The sequence below is a fragment of the Hippichthys cyanospilos genome, chromosome 12, assembly GCF_059441005.1.
Source record: "Hippichthys cyanospilos isolate Australia breed blue-spotted pipefish chromosome 12, RoL_Hcya_1.0, whole genome shotgun sequence".
Taxonomy (NCBI): domain Eukaryota; kingdom Metazoa; phylum Chordata; class Actinopteri; order Syngnathiformes; family Syngnathidae; genus Hippichthys; species Hippichthys cyanospilos.
The window spans coordinates 19,374,008-19,392,112 of NC_142380.1; the positions used below are offsets into that span (position 1 = coordinate 19,374,008).

Sequence of the window (18,105 nt, forward strand, 5' to 3'; positions counted from 1 at the left end):
AACTCCTGCAGAGAATGCACACAGGAGAGAGATGAGGAGTCTGTTAGAAACAGCATGAAAGATTTTACATAGTTTGAATCTACTTGTATTCTCTGCTTATGTTAGACAGTAGTGTTGTTTATATGCTACAGAGGCTATTTAATGTCAGCTATAGTATGGGAAAATATCGGTTGACTGCTGGGGGAAAACCGTACAGAGTATAAAATGCTGCAAAACGCGTGCCGACAAGATTCTCCACTTCTCATTTCTGTGTGGAACGTTCACACATCAAGCATAAACCAAGCTTTAGACATTAGAATCTAAAATTTTGAAACTGAGATTAGCAAGGTTATGGAAGTTGACATTTTTCGCAGTCCACATGTGAAGGGCCGAATCTGGCCCTCGTGCCTTGAGTTTGACACCTGTGCTCTAATTAATACGGACTGTTGTATTAAATGTTTTGTATTCCAAATACATGGATTGCATCTGAAAATAAAATAAAACTACATGTCTGCTGAATGAAGTCAGAAATGAGTACATGTAATAAAAAGTGAAAGTTGGGAGACAAAAAACCCTAAAACTAAATCAGCTGGAAGTTTGTATTTATTATTTTTTCCAATTTCATACAATTTCGTGATATTTGCATTTTGCACAACGGCAGCCTTTAACACAAGTGATCATAACGTTACAGGCAGTGCTAAAAGCACGAAATGAGCCTTCATGCAAGCCCAAGACGAGAATGCATACCATTAAAAACATCATACAAACATAAAACAACATATGACACCAGGGATATATATAAGGCAGCGTCACCCGGTAATCTGCCCCTCAGAGCCTACTCGTGCGAACAAGGCAGAGACAAGGAATTCGAGTGACAAGTAACTCTGGCAGTCAACCGGGCTCGTAGAAGTAACTTTCGTTCTATTTCGCCCCTCTTGCCCGCTAGGGGGGGTGCTAAAAGCATGGAATGACAAATAACAGCAAGGTCACGAAAAGTTCATGGCACTCACCTCAACCTCACATAGATGCCCCCAAGGAGCCCAGGTCCACAGACAGAGAATGTGGGGTAGCAACATCCACACAGTAGAATCTGGCTAAAGTGCCAGGCGATGACCAGGAAGCAGCAGCACGAACATCCTCCAAGGGAACCCCTTTCAGTACAGACCACGAATTTGTGACACTCCTATAAGAATGGGCTCGTACTCCCAAAGGTAAGGGGTGTTCCAAATCACCGCAAGCATGCGTGATCACGTTAATGATCCAGTGAGACAAATGTTATTTGGAAAGCTGGGAGCCCTTGGAAGGACCCCCGTACGAAACAAAAAGCTGAGACAACTTACGAAATGACGCTGTAACATCCACATAAAAACGCAGTGCCCGCACAGGGCACAGGAGGTCAGCAGAGGTCCCATCGTCCCCAGGCGGGGGCATAAAACAAGCGATGCGCAAAGATTTGTTGACATAAGAAGAGGATCGCACCTTCGGAACGAAAGCGGCATGCCACTTGATGCAGGAAGGGCTGACAAACAGGGTATGCAATTCCCCAACTTGTTTGGCCGAGACAACGGCAACTAAAAACGCAGTCTTCAGAGAAACCCACTTGAAAGGTAACTCACACAGGGGTTCAAAAGTAGGCCAGCACAAAGAGTCAAGCACCATGTGCAGGTCCCAGGCAGGGTGGCACACTGTAGGGTCGGAGATGCCGGGCCCCTTTCATAAACGAAGAAACAAGTGGGTGGCGCCCTAACGAGTTGCCATCAATTGCCACGTGGCAGGCCACAATGGCAGCAATATAAAATTTCAACGTGGAAGCTGAGTGACCGTTATCCAGGAGAGACTGCAGAAAGACAAGACAGCAGGAACAGGGCAAGCCACTGGGTCCGTTGCAAGTGTCGTGCACCACGACACAAACCACTTCCACCTGTTGTTCTACAACAACTGCGTGCAAGTAGACCTGGCATTGACAATAGTGCACCTGACTGAATCAGAGCAGCAACTCAGCAATGGGTCAGGCCCCTCAGATGCCAAACACATTGGCGAAGCCGATGATGGTGGAGGGTGTCAAACTTGCCCCTATTGCTGGGATAACATATCCGACCGGGCTGGAAGACGCCAAGAATCGTCAAAACACAGGCTTTGAAGCAGAGAGAACCACGTCCGTGCCAGACAAAAGGGGGTCCCCAGCAACAGTGTGTGGCCCCCTTGAAGAACCCTTCAGGTCAGGGGAAAGGGGGGGAGGTGTAGAAGAGACAAAACGGCATCCTGCCCCAGTGGACTGCTGACCCCCAATCAGAAAGAACCAGAGGCTACAGTGAGTCGAAACAAGCCTATATAGTGCACAATCTCCGGGTGCAGACGCCACTCCCCACGAGACAATAGGTCCGCTACCTGATTCAGGACCAGGATCCATGACAATGGGAAGATCCAGGGCAACTAAAACGGCGGACTCAAGCACCAAGTCTTGTTTTACACAAATGATTTGCTGATGTATCAATCCAACCCGCTTAGGTAACTACCTGCAATACTCAAGGTTTTGGAGGAGTTTGGAAAACTTTCACGTTACAAGATAAACCAAGATTTACGTGAACTGTTTTTGCTCATTAACAAAGATATTGGTCTTAATTATGGCTGATTTCCACTTAAGGGAGTGAATAACAAATTTGTTTACCTGGGCATATGGGTCACTAAAAAGTTTCAGAACCTCTTCAAAACTAATTTTCTCCCATTACTTGATCGGTCAAAAACAGATTTTATCCAAAAAGTTTCTACTATTACTTTCCCTTATAGATAAATTTAATACAATGAAAATGATGTTACTTTTCTTTCAGTGACTTCTCATCCTAATCCCGAAATATTTTTTTTCAAATCTTTGGACTCACTAATCCTGTCTTTTATTGAGAATGGTAGACACCGTGGGTCCCGCCTCCAGACGTGGGTAATGTAAGGCGCATGTAGCATGAGCTCCCGGGGAATGTGGTTATCCATCCATCCATTAATTTTCCTCCGCTTATCCAGCGTCGGGTTGCGGGGTCAGCAACCTCAGCAGGGAAGCCCAGACTTCCCTTTCCCCTGCCACTTCATCTAGCTCCGCTGGCAGGATCCCAAGGCGTTCCCAGGTCACCCGAGAGACATCGTCACTCCAGTGTGTCCAGTGGGACATGCCCGGAACACCTTACCAGGGAGGCGTCCGGTGGCATCCTAACAAGATGCCCGAACCACCTCAAAGGGTTCCCAGATCTCGTTCTTTCGGTCACGACCCACAGTTCGTGACCTTAGTGAGGAAAGGAACATTGATCGACCTGTAAATAGAGAGCTTTGCCCTTCGGCTAATCTCTCAACAGAGTCCTTATCCCCGCAGACACTGCACCGATTCGCCTGTCGATCTCATGTTCCATCCTACCCTTACTTGTGAACCAGACCCCAAGATACTTGAACTCCTTCACATGGGGCAGGACGTCCTCCCCGAACCGGTGAGGGCACTCCACCCTTTTCCGACTGAGGACCATGGTCTCAGATTTGGAGGTGCTGATCTTCAGCTTGATCTTCACTTCACACTTGGCTGCAAACCACTCCAGCAAGTTTGAGGTCACCGTCTGAAGAAGCCAACAGCACCACATTGTCTGCATATGGCAGAGATTCAATGCAGAGACTCCCAAACCGGACTCCCTCAACGCTTTGGCTGCACCTAGAAATTCTTTCCATTAAAGTAATGAGCAGAATCAGTGATAAAGGGCAGCCTAGGCAGAGTCCAACCCTCACTGGAAACGGATTAGACTTACTGCCGGCAATGCGGACCAAACTCTGACATCAGTGATACAGGGACCGAACAGCCCGTATCAGGGCATTCGGTACCCCATACTCCTGAAGCACCCCCCACAGAACTCCCCGAGGGACACGGTCAAACGCCTTCCACAAAACACATGGAGACTGGATGGGCGAACTCCCATGCACCATCGAGGATCCTGCCGAGGGTGTAGAGCTGGTCCACTGTTCCACGGCCGGGACGAAAAACACATTGCTCCTTCTGAATCTGAGATTTGACTTTCAGACGGACCCTCCTCTCCAGCACCCCTCAATAGACTTTACCAGGGAAGCCAAGGAGTGTGATTCCTCCGTAGTTGGAACACACCCCCCTTCTTAAAAAGGGGGACCACCACCCCAGTCTGCCAATCGAGAAGTGCTGTCCCTGATGTCCACCCGATATTGCAGAGGCGTGTCAGCCAGGGTAGCCCTACAACATCCAGAGCCTTTAGAAACTCTGGGTGGATCTCACCCACCCCCTGGCCTTGCCACCAAGGAGTTTTTTTGACCACCTCAGTGACTTCAGCCCCAGAGATGGGAGATACCACCTTGGAGCCGCTTGGCCAGTCGGTACCTGTCAGCTGCCTCTGGAGTCTCACAGGCCAAAAATGCCCGCACTCCTTCTTCAGCTCGATGGCATCCCTTACCGCTGGTGTCCACCAGCGGGTTTGGGGATTGCCGCCACGACAGGCACCGACCACCTTACAGCTGCAACTGCAATCGGCCGCCTCGACAATGGAGGTGCGGAACATGGTCCAATCTGACTCAATGTCCTCCGCCTTCCCCGGGACGTGGGAGAAATTCTGCCGGAGGTGGGTGTTGAATCTCGTTCTGACAGGGGACCCTGCCAGACATTCCCAGCAAACCCTCACACCTCCGTCCCTCTCTTCACTCAAGTGTCCAGAACATGCGGCCGTACGTCCAGTGATATGATCACAAAGTCGATCATCGAACATGTCCTTGGATGCCGTGGTGCCAAGTGCATATATGGACACCTCTATGTTTGAACATGGTGTGAGTTATAGACAATCCGTGACGAACACAGAAGTCCAATAACATAACACCAATCGGGTTCAGATTGAGGGGGCCTTTCCTCCCAATCACACCCTCCCGGTCTCACTGTCATTGCCCACATGAGCATTGAAGTCGACAGCAGAACGAGGGAGTCTCGAGAGGGAGCGCTCTCCAGCACAGCCTCCAAGGACTCCAAAAAGGGTGGGTACTCTGAACTGTTGTTTGGTGCATAAGTACAAACAGTCAGGGCCAGTCCTCCCACCGGAAGACGGAGGGAGACTTTTTTGAGTGTTTGGATAGTTACTCGCTTCCATATAACAGCCGGATCGAAATGTCAAATATGTCGAGTCTCAGGGCGAAGTGCAAGTCAGCTAAATCTGGCCATGGAGTTTCTCGGGAAGCTGGAGGCTAATAATGACGACATGCTACGCTGCAACAAAAGTCATGATGGATGAGCAACGAGAGGAGATTGTCTCCAAATTCAACGCTTTAATATGGGAGTCGGTCAAGAAAGCTGTTTCGGCCTCTCTGAAACCACTGGAGGAAGCATTTGCTCTTCAGGCTGTTGCTAATTAGGATTCGGCTAATGGACACAGTGACAATATTGCTATCGTAAACGCTGATGTGGTTAGGCTAACTGCTGTGGACGACTTGATAAACAAAAAGTGTGAGGACTTGGGGGCTCGCTTCCGATGGAACAACATTCGGTTGATGGGTCTGCCCGAAGAATCAAGAGAAAAGAAAGCCTAAGACTCAATGCTGCCCACATGGATACTGGAATGTTTGGATCTGTATAAGATCAACAGGAACCTAAGGACCTTCATCCAGAACTCAATGGAAATGTGGAAGACAACTCCAGAGGCCAATTCAAAGCCCATTGCCCGAGTCAACATCAAGAGCGGCATATAGCAAGGCAATCCACTGTCACCACTGCTGTTCTGCATAGGCCTCAACCCCCTCAGTCAAATCATTACGAAGAGCAGGTACCGGTAATAATTCAGTAGTGGGCAACAATCAGCCACCTGCTCTACAAGGATGGCATCAAGCCGTATGCCAGGAATGACTGAGAAATACACTCACTGATCCACACCACCAGGATCTACAGCAATGACATAGGGATGTCACCCGGCTTGAATAAGTGTGGCAGTACGGTCTCAAAGAGAGGCAAGATGATCCAGACTGAGGGGAGTGATTTACCAGAGGGTAACATTGGGGATATCTGAGAGAGCTACAAGTACCTTGGCCTCCCACAGGCTAATGGAAACCATGAAGAGGCCAAAAGGAAGTCAACGGCAGCCAAATACCTCCGAAGCCAATTGAATGGTTAGAACAAGGTCCAAGCCATCAACATGTGTGCACTACCAGTCATCAGATACCCAGCTGGCATCATAAACTGGTCAAAGGAATAGACAGAAGTAACAGATATCGAGACTAGAAAGCTCCTCACCATGCATGGACGTTTCCGCTATAAGTCGAGCACCCTGAGACTATACACTAAGCGGAAAGTAGGAGGCCCAGGACCAGTGAGCATCCAGGCCATGGTTCTGGATGAAACATCGAAAATACAACACTGCAAAAGAAAGATGGCCCTGAAGGATGAACAACAAAGTGAGTGTCTCAGGCAACAGAACCCTGAGGAGGATGCAGAGGAGGAGGAACAAACAACCTGGAGGAACCAACCCCTAAATGGCATGTAACACTGCCAGATTTAGGAAGTGGCTGATTCAAGAAATCCTACCAGTGGCTGGATAATGCTGGACTGACAGACAGCACAGATCCAATAATCATGGCAGCACAAGACAAGCCATAAGCAGAAGAGCCATAGAGGCCAGGCTCTACCAGAGTAGATCAGACACAACATGCAGACTGTATAAAGAAGCCCCTGAGACAGTCCAGCACATAGTAGCAGGTTGTAAGATGCTAGCTGGATCAGCGTACATGGGGAAGCACAACCAAATGGCTGGGATAGTATACAGGAACATCTGCAACCAGTATGGAATAGAAGTATCTAAATCCCGATGGGCCAAACCACAGAAAATGGCTGAGAACAACAGGGCGAAGATACTGTGGGACTTCAGCTTCCATACTGACAAACAGGTCATTGCTAATCAACCAGACATAGTGGTGGTGGACAAAGAACAGAAGAGGGAAGTGGTGATAGATGTGGCAATCCAAACTGACACCAACATCAGAAAGAAGGAACATAAAAAACTTGAGACGTATCATGGTTTGAAAGAGCAGCTGAAACAGATGTGGAAGGTCAAGGGTTGCATGGTTCCCGTGGTAGTCTGGGCCTTGGGGCAGTAACCCCAAACTGGGTGAGTGGCTCCAGCAAATCCCAGGAACAACATCTGAAGCCTCAGTCCAGAAGAGTGCAGAACATCGAAGATACTGCGCAGAACCCTCAGACTCCCAGGCCGCTGGTAGAGAACCCGAGCTTGAGGATGACACGGATACTATCCAGCCGGAGAGAGAAGGAGAATTTTTGTTTTGTATACCCATCCATCCATTTTCTAGAGCCGCTTATCCTCACAAGGGTCGTGCTTGCGGGTAGTAAACAGGGGACACCATGAACTGGTGGCTGGCCAATTGCAGGGCACACATAGACAAACGACCATTCACGCACCAAATTGTACCCAAGAACAGTTTAGTATGTCCAATTCATCTGCCATGCATGTTTTCGGAGTGTGGCAGGAAGCATGAGTGCCCAGAGTAAGGCCAGAGAAAGGTGGATTTGAACTCAGGTTTCTTTAAGAGTGAGGTGGACGTGCTATGCACTCGGCCACTGAGCCGACCCCCAAATGTAAAACCAGTAATGGTAATATAATGAATATCAAGGGATCATTTTTCAATTAAAAAAAAAAAAAACAGAAAACAAAGTTTACCTTGATCAAGTCTAAACAGGGTCCTCTGTAAATTCTCTTTGTCATTAAGTATCAGAACTCGGATCTGCTTCAGGTCTTGAGGCAACATTTTGAGTTCTTTGATTATGCTGACCCTGGTCACCCACTCCTGTAAAGAGAGGACATGTTAAATACTTATCAGGATTTTTAATGATGCAGCAACAATTTTTAAAAGGTTTTATCTAAAGTAGTGGTTCTCAACTCTTGCCACCACTCGGACCGCATTTTCTTTTTGTTGCAAAACGTGCCTAATTAACATAATCAATGTTGGTGACAGACGCTTCTGCAAGACACATATTTGGGTCCCGGTGCGACATTGATCAATGAGGAGTTGTAATCTGATCCTGCCCAGGAGTTGGTTGATGTTGTGCTGGGAGCCAATCACATGCCTTGTAGGAGAGCCCCTGAGCTGAGTGACTGGTTGCATCGCCAGTCTTGTTCATGCTTTTGACTGTTGACTACAATACCTCCAGTAGTGATCTCTGAGTATCTCACACACGAGTGACAACGCACAGCTGAAGTACAGTGAGGAGAAAAGAGAGCTTTGGGAAGATGTTACAGATGCTGTTGTATTAAATTGAAATTTAGAGTGTAAACTCTGCTTCCCTGTTTTCATGTTTGGTCAGCTCCAAACTCCACTCTAGATTGAAGACTTGCCTTTGGTATGTGTGAATACAGTCAAATTGTCTGTTTGGAATGCAGGAAACCTTCACAGCACGTCCCTCGGCAATATACCTTTTTTTTTCCCATGACACGTGAAGTACTGAGGAAATACTATTATATTTGAGGTGAAGGGCTCATGAGGTTATTTGAAATTTGCATCAGAGCTTTAACTAATTTCAAGCTAAAAAAACAACCTAAAAATATATATATTTTTTTTAATGAATCACTGAAACGACTATTAAGTGTACGTGATCTGATTTCACAAAAGCAGGCCTATCTCTAGTTTATTAGTTTTTGAGTTATAGACAAAAAGTTATTTTCGCCCTGCGCTTGCACGAAGGCTTTGAAGCACCGCCTCTGGTGGTCGATTCGTAATGCACACTGTTGCTAAGATATTTAATTAATCCGACACGCTCGCTAGCGCCTTCCTTTGATGTTGCCACTGATTGACCTGGACCTCATTTCACAAAATTTGACAAAGCAACCAATAGAAAACCCCAGTGTGACCCTTTAGCAATACAATGAACAGAAACAAGACACACGTACAGCCGCACCAACATTGTAACCAACATTGAGGCTATTGCAAATAATTAGGCGATAATTTGGCTATTCCAAATAATTTTACTTTTAATACTTTCGTTCATGCATTAAAGCATTTTATGTAATGAAGGTGTTCATTTGTTTAAAGGAAAGCAGCCCTTCCCATCACAGAGAGAACAGCGACTAGGTCGGATAAAAGTTAAATGGAAAAAAAAAAAAAGGTACCGTATTTTCCGCACTATAAGGCGCACCGGTTTATTAGGTGCACCCTCAATTAATGACACTTTAAAACTTTTTCAATCACAATATAGTAATACTCAAAGTCATAGCAATAATATCTCAAATAATAACTCTAAACTCTCAATAGCATAATAACTCAATATTAGTATGACCAATCTTGTTCAACTGTAAACACACAAAAGAAACAGGTCAAGCTTACTTAATCAGTTCATCCCCCATCTACGAATCCCAATCTTAATATTGATCCATATGAGCCGCACCTCATATTCTTTTTTTTAAATTAAGGCTTTTAGGTGCGCCTTATTCTGTGGAAAATAAGGTAATCAATCATCAATCAAATTTTATTTATATAGCCCTAAATCACCGAAGTCCCAAAGGGCTTCACAGAATGAAAAGAATGAAAACAGAGACATCTTTTCAGTATAGGGTACACAACAGCATCCCCAGTCAAAGCTCCCAGAAGGGGAAGGAAAAACTCAAAAACCCCAATTTGGGGAAAATCAGAAACCTCCAGAAGGGACCACAGGTGGGAGGAGCCCCCTTCCAGGCCCACAGGTTGAAGTGGATGCTGCATGTACCAGACACAGAAACAAAATAAAAAATTGTAATAGTTTTGAAATGCTCATTGAGTAATCATGTACGCTAATAATGGAATGTACTTTTGACCACTACTCAATGTTATCCTTCCTGTCAGGTTTACCTATGATGACACATAACATACATGACAAATCTGTGGGACATAATAGAGCTAAAACCACAACTTCCCTTTTTTTTTTTTTTTTTTTTTTTTTTTTTTTACATGTTTATTTGGGTTGAAATGTAAAGTCAAGTCTATTTATAAAGCACATTTAAAAACAACTTCAAAGGGCTGACCAAAGTGCTGCACAATTACTAAAATACAAAACAAGTTATCACACGAATACATTAGTAAAACAATAATAAAAACAATATAATGCAGAATTAGAATAAAAGGAGGTAAAACAGACAGAGCCAAGGTAACTTGCCTAGCAAGATCATTTAAAAGTATTTAAAGTGCTCTTTCTGTGCTATGGCGCAGCTTAAAACCAGATTGGAACTTCTCAGAAATGCCATTTACATCAATAGAAGACAGTAGTTGGTCATACACCACCATCTCCAGGACTTTAGAAAGAAATAGAAGCTTGGAGATGGGCCTAAAGTAAGATAAGACCGTGGGGTCAAGGTTGCGTTTTTTTATGATGGGCTGGATAACAGCATGTTTAAATGCAACTAGAACAGCCACTGATCAAAGATGCATTCATCAAGTCTAAAACACAGGGCTGAATGGTATGAAAAACATCTTTAAAAAGACGGATGATGTCATAAGAACAGTAGGAATACCTGAGCCGCTGTACTTTTTCAGTTGACTGAAAGAGGCACTTGCTTAAAGCACTCAGAAATAAGCACAAATAGGAGAGAAATCTGATATAGATAGCGATAGAGAAGATCTAATACTGTATTTAAAATCTTGTCACAAAAAACTTTGAAAAGTCTTCACAAAGTTTACGTGAAGGAACAACACCGTTTTGGTCGCCACGGTTTAATAGAGTATTCACTGTATTAAAAAGAAACTCCGGTTTATGGCTGTTGACTGACACAAGACTGGAGAGAAACTGGGGTTATCAGCTTCAACAGCTTTTTGATACTCCAGCAGACTCTGTTTTAAGATGTCTACAGAAACTTGGAGCATTTGCATCTAAGAGGAGCCACCAATTCTAATGTCAATACACGTGCTATTAAAAATGTCTACAATTTCATAAGGGTTCATCAGGGCTGCCTAAAACTCTTGAGTTTAAGGAGTGAGGAGTTAATTAAGGACCCCTCCATGCCGTCACCTTAACATGGTGGAGGGGTTTGCGTGTTCCAGTGATCCTAGGAGCTAAGTTGTCGGGGGCTTTAGGCCTCTGGTAGGGTCACCCATGGCAAACAGGTCCTAAGTGAGGTTCCAGACTAAACACGGCTCACAGACCCCATATGAAGAACAAAATAAATGGATTTGTTTCCCTCGCCCGAACGCGGGTCACCAAGGCCCCACTCTGGAGCCAGGCCTGGAGGTGGGGCTCGTTGGCGAGCGCCTGATGGCCGGGCCTGCACCCATGGGGCCCGGCCGGGCTCAGCCTGAAGGGATGACGTGGGTCCCCCCTCACATGGGCTCACCACCTGTGGGAGGGGCCATAGGGATCGGGTGCAAAGAGAGATGGGCGGCGGCCAAAGGCAAGGACCTTGGCGCACCGATCCCCGGCAACAGAAGCTAGATCTTGGGACATGGAATGTCACCTTTCTGGCGAGGAAGTAGCCTGAGCTGGTGTGCAAAGCCGAGAACTTCCGACTATATATAGTCGGACTCGCCTCCACACACAGCTTAGGCTCTGGTACCAGTCCTCTCGGGAGGGGTTGGACTCTCTTCCATTCTGGAGTTGCCCACGGTGAGAGGCGCAGAGCTGGTGTGAGCATTCTTGTTGCCCCCCAGCTCAGCGCCTGTACATAGGGGTTTACCCCAGTGGACGAGAGGGTAGCCTCCCTTCGCCTTCGGGTGGGGGAACGGGTCCTGACTGTTGTTTGTGCCTATGCACCAAACAGCAGTTCAGAGTACCTACCCTTTTTGGAATCCTTGGAGGGTGTGCTGGAGAACGCTTCCTCCAGGGACTCCCTTGTTCTGCTGTCGACTTCAATGCTCATGTGGGCAATGACAATGAGACCTGGAGGGGTGTGATTGGGAGGAACGGCCCCCCTGATCTGAACCTGAGCGGTGCGTGGTTACTGGACTTCTGTGCTTGTCACTGATTGTTCATAACGAACACCATGTTCAAACATGGGGGTGTCCATATGTGCACTTGGCAGGACACCCTAGGCCGCAGTTTGATGATCGACTTTGTGGTTGTATCATCGGATTTGCAGCCGCATGTTTTGGACACTTGGGTGAAAAGAGGGGCGGAGCTGTCAATTGATCACCACCTGGTGATGTGTTGGCTCCGATGGTGGGGGAGGATGCCGGACAGACCTGGCAAACCCAAAGGTATCGTGAAGGTCTGCTGGGAACGTCTGGCAGAGTCCCCTGTCACAAGGAGTTTCAACTCCCACCTCCGGCAGAATCTCTCCCATGTTCCGGGTAAGGCGGGGGACATTGAGTCTGAGTGGACCATGTTTAGCGCCTCCATTGCCGAGGCGGGAGTTGTGGCCGTAAGGTCGTCGGTGTCTGTCATGGCGGCAATCCCCAAACCCATTGGTGAACACCAGCAGTAAGGGATGCCGTCAAGCTGAAGGAGTCCTATCGGGCCTTTTTGGCCTGTGGGACTCCAGAGACCGCTGACAGGTACCGGCTGGCCAAGCGGAGTGCGGCTTTGGTGGTTGCCACCGCAAAAACTCGAATGTGAAAGGAATTCGGTGAGGCCATGGAAAGCGACTTCCGGACGGCTTCGAAAAAATTCTGGTCCACCATCCGGCGTCTCAGAGGGGGGAAGTAGTGCACCATTGACACTGTGTACAGTGGAGATGGGGCACTGCTCACCTCAACTCGGGACGTTGTGAACCGGTGGGCAGAATACTTCGAAGACCTCCTCAATCCCTCCGACACGTCTTCCTTTGAGGAAGCAGAGTCTTCGGGCACCGGAGTCCTCCCCCATCTCTGGGGCTGAAGTCACTGAGGTGGTCAAAAACTCCTTGGTGGCAAGGCCCCAGGGGTGGATGAGATCCGCCTGGAGTTCTTGAAGGCTCTGGATGTTGTAGGGCTGTCTTAGCTGACACGCCTCTGCAACATTGCGTGGACGTCGGGGACAGTGCCCCTGGATTGGCAAACTGGGGTGGTGGTCCCCCTTTATAAAAAGGGGGACCGGAGGGTGTGTTCGAACTACAGAGGAATCACACTCCTCAGCCTCCCCGGTAAGGTCTATTCAGGGGTGCTAGGGAGGAGGGTCCTTCGGGAGGTCGAGTCAGATTCAGGAGGAGCAGTGTGGTTTTCGTCCTGGCCATGGTACAGTGAACCAGCTCTACACCCTTGGCAGGGTCCTCGAGGGTGCATGGGAGTTCGCCCAACCAGTCTACATGTGCTTTGTGGACTTGGAGAAGGCGTTCGACCGTGTCCCTTGGGGATCTCTGTGGGGGGTGCTTCGGGAGTATGGAGTACCGGGCGCCCTGATATGGGCTGTTCGGCCCCTGTGCGACCAATTTCAGAGCTTGATTCGCATTTCCGGCAGTAAGTCGAATTCGTTTTCAGTGAGGGTTGGACTTTGCCAAGGCTGCCCATTGTCACCGATTCTGTTCATTACCTTTATGGACAGAATTTTTAGGCGCAGCCGAAGCGTTGAGGGGGTCCGGTTTGGGAGCCTCAGCATTGCATCTTTGCTTTTTGCAGATGATGTGGTGCTGTTGGCTTCTTCAGGCTGTGACCTCCAACTCTCATTGGAGCGGTTCGCAGCAGAGTGTGAAGCTGCTGGGATGAAGATCAGCACCTCCAAATCTGAGACCATGGTCCTCAGTCGGAAAAGGGTGGAATGCCCTCTACGGGTCGAGGATGAGGTCCTGCCCCAAATGGAGGAGTTCAAGTATCTCGGGGTCTTGTTCACGAGTGAGGGTAGGATGGAACGTGAGATCGACAGACGGATCGGTGCGGGGTCTGCTGTCATGCAGGTAAAAAAACAGGTAGTTCAAGGGGACCAGCTTGGAAAACTCATTGGACTCAACGGTTTGAATCCACGTCTCAGTCATAAACTGAAAATCCAGTTCACGAGACAAGTCATTTAGAATGAAAGTCTTATTTGCTAGTAATTTAGCATTCAGATGAGCCAGGCGAAGCGTGAAATCCTCGCTGGCCGAGGAGGACACACGGGGTAGCAGCCGAAGGTTCCTAAATTTCATACCACCAATGCGGACCTGGCTCTGGGAGGGGGCACCTCCGCCGGCAGGTGAACAGCCAACAGCCAGGCCAGGGGGCGCAACAGGCCCGATCCAACGGAGACACCAAGGTCGTTGAAGCACATGGAGTCCAGAAGAACAAAATCCTTCCAACAGGTGGATAACCTGAGGAGCTTGTATTTTACCAAGAGACCTGCCCTCTTTCCATGTCTTTTTGAATGCTTTCTCCATGAGGTGACAATCGCAGAGCGCAGCAGGTAAGGTGGTATCTTGGCAGTCTTGGCCGAGAAAACAGAAAAATAAAGCAGCAAGCACAACCAGCAGAGCCTGTAGGCGGCAAGCCGCATATGCTGGCGCCATCTTGTAAATCAAATGTGAGCAATATGAAACCCGAAGAAGAGAATCACAATTATCATTGCAAAGGCCGTCTCCCCAAGCGATGCTTCAAGCAGCGCATATTTGTAGCGACTTGTGAATTCTGCAATGTTATTGCATTGAGGGAAAAAAAACAAATAAAACACATGGATGGATGGATGATGGACAGACACACCCACATAAGCGTGGATGCGCATGTGCACACACTCACACACAAGAATGAACTGTGAGGTTAAAGGGAAAGTTGTGGATATATATATATATATATATATATATACACCGTAAATTCCGGACTATAAGCCGCTACTTTTTTCCAAAACTTTCAACCCTGCGGCTTATTCAGTGATGCAGCCAATTTATGTAATTTTTCTAACGGCCGCTAGGGGCGCTCGAGTAGAAAAGGTAAGATTAAGACCGGTGGAATATATGCGTCGAGGAAGACTGCAACTTCCGGTCTTGTGCATAAATTAAATTAGCATGAACATACCCTCATCATGGAAAACGCAAAAAGAAAGGCATATGACGCAGGACAAACTCCATTCCAGCTGTGATTCCTGGGGGCACAACGAAGTATTTGCAGCCGCTTGACATTAGTGTGAATCGTGTATTTAAAGTGGCGCTCCGTGTTGAATGGGAGAATTGGATGACCAGCGGCGAGAAATCTTTCACTAAAACTGGCCGCATGCGAAAGGCAACTTTTTCACAAGTGGATCCTGACAGCGTGGGGGAGCGTCAAAAAAATCACCATCACCAACAGGTTCCGAAAAGCCGGTCTGCTGCGTGACGGAGAGGAGGGCACAGTGACAGCGAGAGAGAGGCTGAGGGAGTGTGTGACGACGTCTATATAACAGTTTCATTCCGACACTGAGAAAGATGACTTTGATGGCTTCAGTTCAAAGGAGGAAGATGAAGACAGCTTACCGTGATTTTTACCAGTATGTTCTTTTACCAGACCTGTTTTACCAGACCTGTTATACTGTGTTGCTGGCGTGTTGCTACCATGTTGCTAGCGTGTTGCTACCATGTCGCTACCATGTTGCTACCGTTTTACTGCCCTGTCACAGGCACCGTTTGGGAAGAAAGTTATTGTTAAGTTGTATTATTAAAACTTTGAAAACTCTCCCTGTGTACAGTCTTTCTTTGTAAATATGTTTACATGTTTTAATGTGGGCACATGCGGCTTGTATGCAGGTGCGGCTTGTGTATGTACAAAATCGGTTTTCCTCTAAAATGTAGTGAGTTGCGGCTTATAATCAGGTGCGCTCTATAGTCCGGAAATTACGGTATATATATATATATATATATATATATATATATATATATATATATATATATATAGTGGGCCAACCCGCAGAATTTATTGATTTATTTTCTTAAAAGGGAACTTTTCTCAAACTAGAACATATCACCGGCGATTTCCTTCTCTTTAATCCATAATAGAAGAAGCCTCTCAATTTTGTTGTCGATCGAGGTCCGTCCCCCAGCAAGGAAAGTCTTGCCCTTAGAAGATTGCCGAGCGGTTACGGCCATACTCACGAGCAAGGTTAACCATGCGTGCGCCTCCTTCGTTTTTTTTTTTTTTTATCTCCTGCTTGGTTTCTATTGTCATCATCCTCTTACTTCTTCCTTTACCGCCACTAGCAATTTTAGAAGCCATGTCTAACAGATAAAGTTTGCAAAGTCTTTACAACATTCCTTCCTTTCGTTTTTCACTCATTTTCTCTCCTTCCTTCCGTCTCGACCAGCTGTGTGTGTGTGTATATATATATATATATATATATATATATATATATATATATATATATATATATATATATTTATATATATATATATATACACATATATATACATATATATATATATATATATATATATATATATATATATATATATATATATATATATTTATATATATTTACATTGTGTACAGATGATGTTCTTATGTGCTATTACTGTTCAGTGGTCATTCAATTTGCCTAAAATTATGGATCAATATCTTTTTACGAATGCACTAGTTGTTTTGAACAAAACAAGAATAACACTACAAATCTAATCAACAAATTTTAAGCGTTTACACAGTTTTCAATAGCTGCTTGCGAAATGTGCTCATGAGCTGGATTCCAAACTACTCTGTCCCGTATCGTGGAGCTGAGTGACCTCAGTCCATAAAACCTTGTTACGTCCCTGTCATCAATAATGGAATTGATTCGAATGAACGTTCGTACTTATTTGTTTACTGCTTAGTAAATGTATTTGTGTTACATGCAATACCAATGAAATCAATTCTCCTGCCCTACACAAACTAGAATTTCGTTTTAATGGAAACGGTGAGATTGATACCCCCTGTTGCCCCGATTCATGCAGCACGAAACGACACCGATTAAAGCAGTTAGTCAATGGAGGCCCCAGAAACCTCAGACTTGATTCTGGGTCGTGCTTTTTTACTGGACAGGGTCAGGAATCTAGCCGATAATGTCAATGTGTATTTATAAAACTCTTCACTTGCTGAGCTTGCTTGAGGGGCTGAACTCATGTCAACCCTCAAAGGCAATTCGGAACAGCAAGTGCATATGTATCTTCAAACGGCACTCAAACTCCACATTCCTTAGCAAACAGTGTATATTATTTTAAGCAGTTTGGAATAAGTACACGGTAAAGAAAGCAACATAAAATATGGCGTATTTAAAACAAAAAACTGCCACGGCAAAACGGTAAATATTCGTTCAACTGCTCCATATGCATCAATGATTCGACAGGAGATAACAAATGCATTTTAGGAATAAATTATTGTGGGCAAATTACGATATAGGAAGCCCGTCGAATACGTGTGATGCAGTGTTGTAATGACGGAACATCCCCGAGTAAAGTGCAAATTGAAGTGCAAATGGTGAGTTGAAATGCCTTTACAATTCCGGTGGGTTATTTCCCGAATCTTCTATGATCACCCGCTCAGTAACACCGACAGTCCAGGACTTCGACACGTGACATTATGACAATGATGGCATATTGATTTTAGAAGACTGACCCCGTTACGTGTCCGCTGTAAAATTTCACGGTCCTCGGAAGTATCAGACTGTAAGCTTTGCGTCGACTACGCTTATTGCAGCGGTTGACACTGGGGGCGTGGCACAGAGACAGTGCAGGATAGATTACCGTAATAACTGAATACAACGCAACACAATTCCTCCTTGTGGCAGAACCAGATTTTTATTCTTGGAATGTATTAGGTGTCCAATGCTATCTAAAGGGTTTCGCAAAAGAAAAGTTGAAAGAGCTAAGAACAATCAACACACATTTTCATATTGAATAAAATGTGCATACACACGCACATACACGCACAGCTACTGCAACAGTGACAGTTTCTCACAATCTTATTCTTAAACATTTCTAAATCATTAGATAACATTGCTCTCATTCACTTTTTTAAGGGGTTGTTCTTCCAGACAAATACGTATGACTTATACTCGTGTGTGTTCCTCCATTTATGAATTGAATTTTGTTTACATGTTATCAAATACTATGAATTGAATTTTGTTTACATGTTATCAAATACATTAACATTAAAGAAATTATTTAGACCAAAATGTATGATCACACCTGTATTTTAATGTTAAATTTTAGATGAAATGAAATGCAGTTCTAACATAATAAGTGTTTGAAATTCCTTCTTATGTGCCATTTCTTTCACATTGTCTCAGGTAGTCATGCTCTGTTGGGTTTT

General features: G+C 45.8%; 1 protein-coding gene across 5 annotated transcripts in view; it reads right to left on the minus strand.

The window, feature by feature from the left end:
- Nucleotides 1-17,500, minus strand: part of agla (amylo-alpha-1,6-glucosidase and 4-alpha-glucanotransferase a) — a 107,036-nt gene extending 89,536 nt beyond the window's left edge. For 4 of the 5 annotated variants that reach the window (XM_088428895.1, XM_088428892.1, XM_088428896.1 and 1 more), the window contains exons 1-2: nucleotides 17,410-17,500; nucleotides 7,680-7,806 (exon numbers count right to left, since the gene is read on the minus strand). In XM_088428895.1, coding sequence (XP_088285021.1) covers nucleotides 7,680-7,767 — 88 coding nt within the window. In that variant the 5' untranslated portion in view covers nucleotides 7,768-7,806; nucleotides 17,410-17,500. Of the gene's footprint in view, nucleotides 1-7,679; nucleotides 7,807-17,291; nucleotides 17,345-17,409 lie in introns of those variants that run through there. The other variant, XM_088428893.1, reaches the window with a different exon arrangement.
- Nucleotides 17,501-18,105: the final 605 nt, after the last annotated feature.